Source organism: Temnothorax curvispinosus, unplaced genomic scaffold (genome assembly GCF_003070985.1).
Source record: "Temnothorax curvispinosus isolate PA1 unplaced genomic scaffold, ASM307098v1 QBEX01006757.1, whole genome shotgun sequence".
Classification (NCBI taxonomy): Eukaryota; Metazoa; Arthropoda; class Insecta; order Hymenoptera; family Formicidae; genus Temnothorax; species Temnothorax curvispinosus.
The window spans coordinates 35,491-46,563 of record NW_020216537.1 but is presented as its reverse complement, the minus strand read 5'-3'; the positions used below and the strand labels follow the sequence as shown (position 1 = coordinate 46,563).

The window sequence follows — 11,073 nt, the reverse complement described above, 5'->3', positions numbered from 1 at the left end:
CATTTCCTGCTCATGTCAAACTGTTCGCGTGCAGACTCAAGAAGCGGCGACGTTTAGACTCTTCGAGTACCAGACGCTTGTTTATAACATTTATATCCAAAGTATAAATCGTTTATTCGTGTAATATATAACGTTACTTCTCCCGATTCGTCGCAGGTCCCGTGAACGCGGATATGAAATTCAAAGTCTTCAGGATATGTTGCGTGATACATTTCGCATTACGTTCCTATATAATTGTCGGAATTCTTTACGTCGCAACTCGTTGGACACCGTTAATTAAGTTTATTAAATAAACAAGCAAATTTAGTCACCTTTCTCAACATGGAAGATTCATTCATACAGATCGATCGAGATTCGAGACACGCACACTTCTTTCGCGACACCCTGTATGTATAGGTGGCTGTACGCTGTACTTCGGTTAGACTCGGAAACATTCGGACGCTCGACAGCACAAGCACACGGACGTGGTTGTCGCTTTGATGTGTGTGATGTGTGTTGCTAGCATGTGGATGTGTTACCAGCGCATTAAGAGCATGGCGCATCGATAAGCAGCCGTAGGCCGTATAGGTTGAGTGTATTACTGCGTGCGATCCTTGCTCTAGGGCGGAGTGGCGGAGAGCAGTTGATAAGCCAAACACGGCAGTTGACGAGGCCAGCCAGCGTGTACTGTGAAACTCTTTTTCCAGAAGGCTTTATTGAAACCATTGAAACCAACGGTACTCATTCAAGATGAAGAAGAAGGTAAACATTTTCTCTTTATATTACTAAAACGCATGGAATTGCATTCTTTCTTCTCTCGCATAAGTTTTATTTCGTATGGAAATCACTTCTTTGTCCTGCGAGGCAATTTTATGAATAACGTGCTCCAATTTAGGTGCTGTTAATGGGCAAGAGTGGGTCCGGGAAGACAAGTATGCGAAGCATTATCTTCGCCAACTACATCGCTCGCGATACCCATCGTCTAGGAGCGACAAGTAAGCTACGTATATTACGGTAAATAGTCGCCGAAAGAGGGACTAATGCAACGCAATTTATTACAGTTGACGTAGAACACTCCCACGTTCGTTTTCTCGGCAATCTGGTCCTGAACTTGTGGGATTGCGGAGGGCAAGAGGCATTCATGGAGAATTATTTCGCGTCGCAACGCGACAACATATTCAGAAATGTGGAGGTGTTAATATATGTCTTTGACGTTGAGTCGAGAGAATTGGACAAAGATATGCATTATTATCAGAGCTGCTTAGAGGCGATACTGCAGAATAGTCCGGAGGCGAAGATATTTTGCCTGGTTCACAAAATGGATCTCGTGCAGGAGGACCAGCGCGACTACATTTTCCGGGAAAGAGAGGAAGATCTGAAAAGACTGAGCTTGCCTTTAGAGTGCACCTGCTTCAGAACGAGCATATGGGACGAAACGTTATACAGGTATGTATCGAATAAAAGTACAATTAAAGCGGACAAGTGCTATTAAACCCTCATTAAATTGTTATTGCAGGGCATGGTCGTCCATTGTATATATGCTGATCCCCAATGTGAAGGAACTTGAACAAAGCTTGAATCAGTTTGCTAATATTATCGACGCGGACGAAGTTCTTCTGTTTGAAAGAGCGACCTTCCTAGTAATAAGTCATTGCCAGCGACAGTTTCACAGAGACGTTCATCGCTTCGAGAAGGTTTCCAACATAATAAAGCAATTCAAACTGAGTTGTAGGTAAGTACGAGTCACGAGGAAAAGTAACAGGTCTAAGGTCTGTATTAGACTATGGATTGAAATTTGACCAGTTAGAGCAAAGTTCACTAAACTTGAGGTTAGTTTTCTTTATTCCGATTGATTAAATTTTAATCCAATCTCTCAATCCCAATCCATAGTCTGATACAGGCTTAACAAGAACGAGATGAGACATTTTGTGTTGACTTTGCAGCAAGTTGGCGGCGCAGTTTCAAAGTATGGAAGTTAGAAACACCAATTTCGCGGCCTTCATCGATATATTTACCTCAAATACATACGTGATGGTCATCATGTCCGATCCAACTATACGTGAGTATCTGAATTTTTCCACGTTGCATGAAACCTGAAAATGCCAATGAAAACGTTGAAACGTGGCGGTCTTCTTTCAGCATCCGCGGCGACATTAATCAATATACGCAACGCGCGGAAGCACTTCGAAAAGTTGGAGCGTGCCAGCCAGAGCTCGGCGTTGAGCAGATAGAAGTCGGCGCGACCCAGGCGCATCGTCACCCGGGTCCATTCTGTTAACAATTGCTGAATTTTCTGGAATCGTATCGTTAATAAAGCGCAATCGTGGGAAAAGATACGATTGTCGACGAGATCGGGAGTCACAAAGTATATACAATCCGTGGCTTTCAACGTGAGCGTTTTTATGACAAAACAAGTATATAATCGACGTGTCCGAAAGAGGCTGACGGTTATCGCTGCATTTCAGGCCGTATATTAGGACTGTATCAATATAAATTCATTCCACATGTTACTTGCGGATGTAATATGGTCATAATGCATCTGCGATTTATCGACGTAGAACAGTTCCCGTTTATGCGCGATATTCTCGCTTCATTTGGAATCGGGTTTTTTTTTTACATTTTCGATTAAAGGATCATTCGCGATTCGAATCATGTTGCAATAATATCCAACGAATGTTAGATAAATTATCGTAAACATATGTCTTTCTTCTGTATCTGCATGCGTCACGATGGATGACTGAACGTCCACTTGAGAGCTTCTGTTCTCGAAAATGATTCACGACGGTAGAGAAGCTTATCCGATGAAGATAACAGATACGTATAACCGCTCTTAATTATGTGTTCACTTGTTAGCTTTTACTACTGAGGATTGTTCTCAAATATAAAAGGAGCTGTCGAGTGGATGTGCAGCCTATGTTGCATCGTGCTATGGTTGTAAAGTCGATAAATGGTTAACGTCAATTTCGTAGAGAAGGATTGTACGGTGTATTTGTATGTTTACATCCTTAAACGCAAGGTTTACATACGAGATGTAACGAAACTATGATGTATTTTTTAAATGTGCAAATAAATTATAACCACGAATAGGCTTGTTATAGGCTCATACTTTTTCTACGTCGAATAATATAGTTATTTAAAGTTATTAGAATTGATAGAAATAGTCTCGATGAAATAGATTCTAAAAGTAAAATGGATTTATATTGGAAACCCCCTGGTTTTAAATTTTTTTAAATATAGGTTGTACATACTCATTCAAACTTTTTTTTTTTAGTTTTTAGTGTATTTTATGAAGTCGAAGAAGTTTGAATTAAAGAAAAAAAGATTCGGCGTTTGTTCCTATCATAGATCAGAGGGAAATTAAATTTCCCGCCGTCAGTTACCAAATGGCGGAATAGTGTGCTGTCCTCACGTTCGGAAAACGAGTTTCTTGCGATTTATTCCACAGTTATCGCTCGATTGTCGCGATGGACAGAATACTCAAGGGGATCATGAAGTACAGGAAGTGCCATCGGGAAGGAATGGTGAAGCAATTTCAACAAGTCAAAGACCATCCCGAGGTACGTTCCATACTACGTTAAAAGAAAAAAATCTCGCGTGATGATTCTTTCGATATATATAGGTACAGACAGGTATCTCTCGCGCTGCCACGCCGAGTCCACGTGCGTTTTGTTGATACCACCCCTATACATCAGGTGACAGCGGGCTGTCAAAAACAAACTTGCAACTCCGTTTATTTAATACAATTAATACGACTTGGTTAATAATAATAATAATAATATCATTCGTTTTAAATGCAGTGGCCCGTGTTATGACCTCGAACCATCGATTGACCAATAGTTGATTAAAGTACGCGTATCTAATGATGGCATGGCACTTGCCGCACTTGCTTTATTGACGGTGTTTCGCCAGGGAAAAATTCATGTTCTGCTTTTACTGGTAGAGTACCTTACGTAGATTAGATATCGACAAACAGGATATTTACCTTATGCTGTTATGTCAGGGAAATATTGGTAGCTTTATTGATAATACTGTAATTTAGATATCAGGCAGAACATCTATCTTACTGACTATGGAATATATTTTGAATATTAATTATAGTAGGTTTTGTTTTTATCAGTAGAGTATGCTCGTTTGATTAGGATGTCAAAGAATATTTGCCGATATTACTAAAAGTGCACTAAAACTGCGACTGTGAAATATAGTTAAGAGAGGCTATAATTTAAGTCAGTTAAAGAAAAAAATCGGATAAAGAATTTTCAAGACAAAAAGCCAGAAAGCCCCCTGACTAAAAAAGCTACTTCCTATACCCTGAAAATTGACAAGCTGTTTCTTGTCTTGAAAATTTTTTATCCAAATTTTTAATTTTATTTTTTTGGTGCATGATTAAAAGTATATTATTAACATCACATAAATGATTGAAGAAATAATTAGGTACTTATCTAGACCTAAAATGTTACTACAATATAATTTTGCAATGATTTCGTAATTCATTATAAATATTTATAATTTGTTTCTTTTATTTTATAGTATCTTTATATTTAATTTATGTATAATTCTTTAATTGACTCAAATAGCCCCTCCTTCCTCCATGTATATGTATGTATAACATTCAATTTATATCATATACACCTCCCCAAACAGCACGCATGTCTAAAAAAGACGTCTTAGATATTTTTTAAACGTCTTCTAGATTCCCTACTGTTTTAGATTCCCTCCTCTTGACAATATAAAGAACAAATTCTAAAAAACTTCAGAAGAGATGTCTTTGTATTTCATATACTTTGAACATCTTAATAAATCTAATATTTTCATCTATAATAGATTAAATCTTATAAATTCTCTAAATATTTTTATAAATAAATTCATAAATTATCTAAAATTTAAGTGGGCACTTAAAATGGGACTAGTCGGATATATACATATATAGTATTATACATAAAAAAAATGTATCTAAAGACTTTCGCCCTATGCCGTATATTATATAGTATTGTTAGCACAGCTTGTAATTTGATGTCTGTTACTCCTATCACAGCCAAAGGCAGTGTTCTTTACCTGCATGGACTCCCGGATGATCCCAACTAGATTTACGGAAACGAACGTTGGAGACATGTTTGTCGGTACGATCTATTATAGTTGCATTATCGCGTAACCCCTTGTTGCTTCTTTAATTTTTCTGATCTCATCGCAGTGCATTTTTTCCCTTTTTCTAATAAGTACGCTTCTTACAACATCAGATCCTCTAACGAGAGAACGAGTACAACATTCATTCGATGCAATAATCTCAATTGTGTACATATGATTATTCTTATTTATCAAAATTTTATTTCAATCAGGAGAACCACGAGAACCAATTTATTCAAATTAGTATCTTCTTTTCTAAATTTAATTTTTTGTTTGTTACATGTATATATTTTTATACATATATTATATTTTGTATCTCCTTTATATGCATACATATATATATTTGTAATAAAATGATTCTAAAGATACTGTTCTTAGCATAACGATTTTTGTAAGGATTTTTGTGCTTTTCGGGATATTTTTTTTTACTGGATGTGGGGTATCCGAATTTCTCAATTCATCCATCACTCATGGAAGGAACGAAAGAGCCGAAGAAGGAGCAACGTGTATCGGACGGCCTAACAGAGTTTACCTATTTCAGTCCGAAACCCCGGTAATGTCGTGCCGCACTCGCAGCACTTCGTGGACGAATTTACCATGTGCGAATCGGCGGCGTTGGAGCTGGGATGCGTGGTGAACGACATAAGGCACGTTATAGTTTGCGGCCACAGCGATTGCAAGGCGATGAATCTGCTCTACGCTCTACGGGACGAGGAGTTCGCGTCGCAAGTGCGTTCCCCGATTCGTCCGCGATAAACTTTCTTTCTTTTTCTTTTCTCGCGTCTCGCGAGCGATAACGCCGTCCGAATTTCAGACCAACAGGAGAATGTCGCCGCTGAGAGCGTGGCTGTGCGCGCACGCCAGCAGCAGCCTGGCGAAGTTTCAGCATCTCGAGGTAGCCGGTTTCCGCGAGCCGATCCTCTTCCAGGCCGAGACGCCGCTGCGAAAATTCGTCGCTTACATCGATCCGGAGGACAAGTTTGCCATCGAGGACAAACTGTCGCAAGTCAGTACACGGTCGAGCGAGACGCCACGCCGCCGCGCCGGTCGTCTGTCTCGTTGACACTCGAGGAAACTTGTCTTGTTGCAGATCAACACGTTGCAGCAGCTCCAGAACATCGCGTCGTACGGGTTCCTGAAGAAACGCCTGGAGAGGCACGATCTGCACATCCACGCGCTGTGGTTCGACATTTACACCGGCGACATTTATTACTTTAGCCGAGCCAACAAGAGATTCGTGGAGATAAATGAAACGACGGAGCCGCTCTTGCTTAAGGAAATTAAGAAATACTACTCGTAAAAATCTTTTTTTTCCAGATAATTCGGACATTATTTATAATCCAACGCTAAAATTATATTACCAGAGCTATGCGAGTTAAATCGCGTAAAGTAATCGTATATTTTTATATATTAAACTTCCAGGGGCTTATTATACACTTTATATACTCTTGAGAAGACTCGCTAATGATAATAATCTGAATCTTTATCGCTTATTATTATTTCAAAGTGCACAATACGTTGCGCTTTGTTGGGATCATCGAACTTCAGATGCAGTTCGAGTTTAGCACAAAATACATTCTTCACCAAACTCATTGTATAATTATATGTCTATTTTTTATATATATATACATATAATATATATCTATTTATAATATAAAATATATTGAATTATGATATATACTGATTGATATTTGCTGTGTGGCGAAATATAAAGATATTCGTGTAACGGAGTAAAGTGAACTTTGCTACGTGTCCCTTCGCTTGTCCCTTCCTCCCGATTTTATGGTATACGCTCGCCAGTTCGGCTCGATTGGATTGAGAAAAGAATCAAAGTCTCAAGCCGACAAAAGATAGTCCACCGATAGATGGACGGACCGCTCCGGACGAACTAGAGCATGCCAGTTCTGAAAGAGAAAGCAAAACAACGAAAGAAGTCGCAGAAATCAGAGTTGCGGAGCGTCGTATCGGCGTCAGGATCCTCCTCTAGACGATTTTTAGGAAGTCTTTAAAATTCTAAATAAATGTGATATAAAGTTCTAATGTGCTCTCTTTATATTTGCGAGATTAAATTTGAACTTATATCGGATTTTTTTTAATCAATCTGTGTGAACGTCTATAAAGCTTTAGGTATTATCAAGTCTACATTTCTAACAACACCGAGAGATGCGACACCATTGGCGCCGTTAGCTATAAATATTTTGGGGGGTACTTTGGAAACTAAATAAATAAATAATTAAATACATAAAAAATAAAAAAAGTACCTAACAATTTAAAATTTAACTTGTTTTAGAGATTTACACAAGAAATTAGATTGTTTTAATGTCGTACAAATGTAGAAAGAAATTGAAAAGGAGACACTGTCGCATTACGAATTATATGACAAATACACTCTCTTTCCCTCTTCTCCTTTTTTTTAAGATTTACGGAATTATTAGAAAATTAGTAGTCTAAGTTTGACGTAAACGCTTGAAGAACCAAAATTGCTTTTGCATTTATTTTCCCTGTTTGCCGTAAGACAGGTATACTGGTGAAATAATCCAAGTGCCGTAAAACGCGTGCGTGGATGCGAGATCGCGAGTCCCGAGTTTTTGCGGCCCCCGGCTACGTAAGCACGCGTGAAAAACGGGTGTGTGTGCGCGCGCGCGCGCGTAGTTCGCACTTTTCCGTCCGTCACGCGGTAAAAGTGAAGAGAAGTTCCCCCCAGTTTCCAACGGAATCGTCCAGTTAGGCCGGTTAGGACGTGGCGACTGAAGAAAGAGATTCCGGAAGAACCGGAACTCGTGTATATGCGGTCTCTTTGTTGGCACGTTTCGGGCCCGGAACGTTATTTTGAGATTCCACTTATCGACGAACGAAAGATCGCCGCGGGTTATCGTTGTTAATATACTGCGACAAGTGCTCTGGCAAGTGCCGCTTAGGTCAGTGCATCAAAATAGACCCGCCACGGTCGCATTGTGCGGCCGAAAATCATTGTGTAATTTAGGTAGCCTTACCTGTTTGACCTACCTGTTTGACCTACCTGTAGGTCATCAAAGAATGCGCTCTCTGTATCTTAGGACTGTCCGACGGATGTAATAGCATTGACACGGATGACAATTTTAAGTAAGAATATTTCCCACCAAGACGATTCAGTAGCAAAGTTCTTTTAGCTTATGTTGTTCTTTTTGGAAGAAGTTAGAGTGAGACAAAATATATTCTTGTTTCTTACTCGTAACATATTGCAGTTTAAGAGGTTCTTCGAAAAAGAACAAATTTTTTTGGTTTCAAAACTATAGGGAAAAAAGATGCAACGGCTTTCGGCACCTTTGAGCTCAAGTGGCTTCTGACGGTAGCCATAAATTAATAATTTTCCATTTGTTACAAATGACAAATAACACTATTTTATGAAATTGATCGAACAATTCTTTAGAATAATTTGACAAAGGTTTCTGATGTAAAAAGGAAAAAAGACAATAGAACAGACACGTAACGAAAAGAATTTTTATAATTTATGTGTACCAAAGAATAAAAAAGAAAAAATTTATTTCAAAAATAACAAGTTCTTGATTAACCTTTGGTAAGTTTCAAAGCACTCGGCAATTTCGTCAGTCACCTCTTAAACTAACGTAAATGATATATTCAATAATATGTGCAATATATATGCAGGGTGTTTTCAAAGTAAGTATGAAAAAATTGAAAGAGATATCCTGCGGCTTATTTTAGAAAGAAAATTCTTACAAACATATGCCCTAAACTGCTTCGTTTTCAAAATACAGTGTCAAAGTTGTGAAAAAATATGAAAATTTCGAAAATGTAGGAAACATTTAAACCTGTTTTATTTAAATTTAATATTTGTTCATGTAAGAACCGTGCATTAAGAACTATTTTCTCCAGTAATGATATTAATCAGTATTGATACACATGATTGTATTTTCAATTTTTAATTTCAATTTTTTTACTTTATCTCGAAAGCGGCGCATTATTAAAAAAAAAAAACACTAGAGCTAGTTTTTGTAGAGTTTTAGTTCGAAAATTAAAAAAAAAGAGCTAAAAATTGTTAAACTTGAAAAGAACAGTGGCGTATACCATTTTCTTATAAAAAAAGCTTAATATGATTACTCATACGTACACCCCTGGTAGATCTTAAAATGTTTCATAAGTACTGGAAAATAGTTCTTAATACCACATGTACGCATACTAAATTTGAATAAAATATCTTTAAACGTTTTCCAGATTTCTGAAATTTTCATTTTTTTTTCACAACTTTGACATCTTGTATTTTGAAAACAAAGCAGTTTAGGATTTAGCATTTAGTGCATATGTTTATATGATCTTTTCTTCTTAAAATAAGCCATAGAATATCCCCTTCAATTTTTTTATATTTACTTAAGAAACACTACTGTATAAGATAAAGGAATTCAATGTCGATTAGAAGTTTTGAATCATTTACACAATAATTCTAATTCGTTTGTAATTATAAAGTGCAAAAATGAGTTGAATTTGTCGATTATTCTAAAAGGGTCTCTCTACATCGTTTATTTTTGAATAAAATATCTAATAGCTTTTTTTTGGAAAGATTTTAAAATATCGCCGCTTCATCCCTGTGGAGCTGTGCAGTAATAGAGTCATTCCTTCGTCCCGGATTGTCGAGCGGCGCGGTCGTTTTCCCGATGAAATTATAATATTTTATCGACGAAAACGGATAAGAGGATAAGAGAACGATGTCACGATTTTGCACGATCTCTTTTTTCCTCGCGTTACACTCGCCCGAGAAAAAAGAGTGCGCGGCCAGTGGTGCGTGCCGAAGCATAACGCGCTCCGCACTCCGCAGCCGCCGCCGCCGCGCGGTGGCATTACCACTTCGTTACGCTCGTATCTTTCCGAAACTTTATGCCTGTGTCATGGCGTTATTCCGTCGTGGCGATGGAAAATAGTCGGACGTGCAATATAATTACTCACGTAATTAATTAGCGGGCAGAATACTTCGGTAGGTCGTTTAATGTCCGTCCTGCGTTACGTGAAAGGTGCAATGCGAAAGATGTATATGTAATAAGAGCGATAAATAGAGTCGGACAATCCGTTTGGATTTTTGCAAACTCGCGCAAAAACTGACCAAGCTGCATAAAAACAATTTTAAGCTAAGCAAAATTAAATTCACAAATACTTATATGCGCTGAAAAATAATTACACTCTTTGTTTAAGTTTGTAGAAGTAAATAACATTTAATGTGCCAAATTCTATAATTCTTCAATTTAATTTGATATTCCTGTAAGCGATAAATACGACATGGTGCATTTTGACTAAATATTCAAGTCAAGTCTTTTCGCAGATCTTCTTAGTAAAAGATTTTCTGGCGATGTATAGAATCGAAGGAAACTAATAATATATGGCGATTATGGCGTGTTGGCAAAATTGGTCGTAAGAATTTCTTCCTGGCCCACCGCGCGAAATCCTTACGTGCCGCGTGTTTGTTTTCACGCCTGAGTAAAAGTGAGTTCCACTGTAGACAGTAGCTTGTTACGCATGCATATGCGATGCACACATCTTTGCAAAAGACAAGGAAACACATAATCACGCCTCCAATAAAAATTATAAGATCGACGATTTGTCTTGCACCACGATATTTCTTACTTCGTTATTTTCGCTTCTTAAATTGATCTCCGATCGATCCGAAGAACGAAAAAGTGCGACCTCTGAATATAATAAAATCGGACTAAACTCGCCTTTCACTTTTGACCAAATATTCCGCGGCGAGAATTATTTTTCATCTTGGTTAATCGTTCGTAAAAATTTCACTGGCTAGTAAGCGCGCGTGTGGTCTTCTAAGTGAAAGGATACGTATTCGACGTATGCGACCCGCACACACGTGCTTCTTTAATTTTTGACGTTAGGTATTCCAAGGTTTCAGATTAAATTTCCGTTAAGGTCTACGTGAAATTAACGAGCTCCTCGCTGCCTCCGCAACTTAATCTGCCAGGTAGTTTCCGACGTTTT

General features: G+C 38.1%; 2 protein-coding genes across 3 annotated transcripts; both read left to right on the top strand.

The window, feature by feature from the left end:
- Positions 1–317: 317 nt before the first annotated feature.
- On the top strand, positions 318–3,063 carry LOC112456394 (ras-related GTP-binding protein A). The gene is made up of 6 exons (XM_025018897.1): positions 318–741; positions 875–974; positions 1,041–1,425; positions 1,496–1,711; positions 1,923–2,038; positions 2,119–3,063. The coding sequence occupies exons 1-6, from the start codon at positions 730–732 to the stop codon at positions 2,208–2,210; spliced, it is 921 nt and encodes a 306-aa protein (XP_024874665.1). The 5' UTR covers positions 318–729; the 3' UTR covers positions 2,211–3,063.
- A 320-nt stretch (positions 3,064–3,383) lies between these two features.
- LOC112456392 (beta carbonic anhydrase 1-like) lies at positions 3,384–6,747 on the top strand. 2 transcript variants are annotated; one of them, XM_025018894.1, is made up of 5 exons: positions 3,384–3,536; positions 5,012–5,096; positions 5,642–5,829; positions 5,915–6,106; positions 6,191–6,744. In XM_025018894.1, exons 1-5 carry the CDS (start codon positions 3,444–3,446, stop codon positions 6,398–6,400), a joined length of 768 nt encoding a protein of 255 aa, XP_024874662.1. In that variant the 5' UTR covers positions 3,384–3,443; the 3' UTR covers positions 6,401–6,744. The 2 variants fall into 2 exon arrangements, with proteins under 2 accessions (XP_024874662.1, XP_024874663.1); XM_025018895.1 differs by lacking the exon at positions 5,012–5,096 and having other exon boundaries at positions 3,454–3,536; positions 6,191–6,747.
- The last annotated feature ends 4,326 nt before the right edge of the window (positions 6,748–11,073 follow it).

What these genes read in the sequence shown, in the direction of transcription:
- LOC112456394 (XM_025018897.1), top strand. An exon ending in TGGGACGAAACGTTATACAG is followed by an intron (nt 1,426 to 1,495) that starts GTATGTATCGAA and finishes TTGTTATTGCAG; the next exon opens with GGCATGGTCGTCCATTGTAT. An exon ending in CAATTCAAACTGAGTTGTAG is followed by an intron (nt 1,712 to 1,922) that starts GTAAGTACGAGT and finishes TTGACTTTGCAG; the next exon opens with CAAGTTGGCGGCGCAGTTTC.
- LOC112456392 (XM_025018894.1), top strand. Translation starts at nt 3,444, where the DNA reads ATGGACAGAATACTCAAGGGGATCATGAAGTACAGGAAGTGCCATCGG. An exon ending in ACGAGGAGTTCGCGTCGCAA is followed by an intron (nt 5,830 to 5,914) that starts GTGCGTTCCCCG and finishes TCCGAATTTCAG; the next exon opens with ACCAACAGGAGAATGTCGCC. An exon ending in TCGAGGACAAACTGTCGCAA is followed by an intron (nt 6,107 to 6,190) that starts GTCAGTACACGG and finishes GTCTTGTTGCAG; the next exon opens with ATCAACACGTTGCAGCAGCT.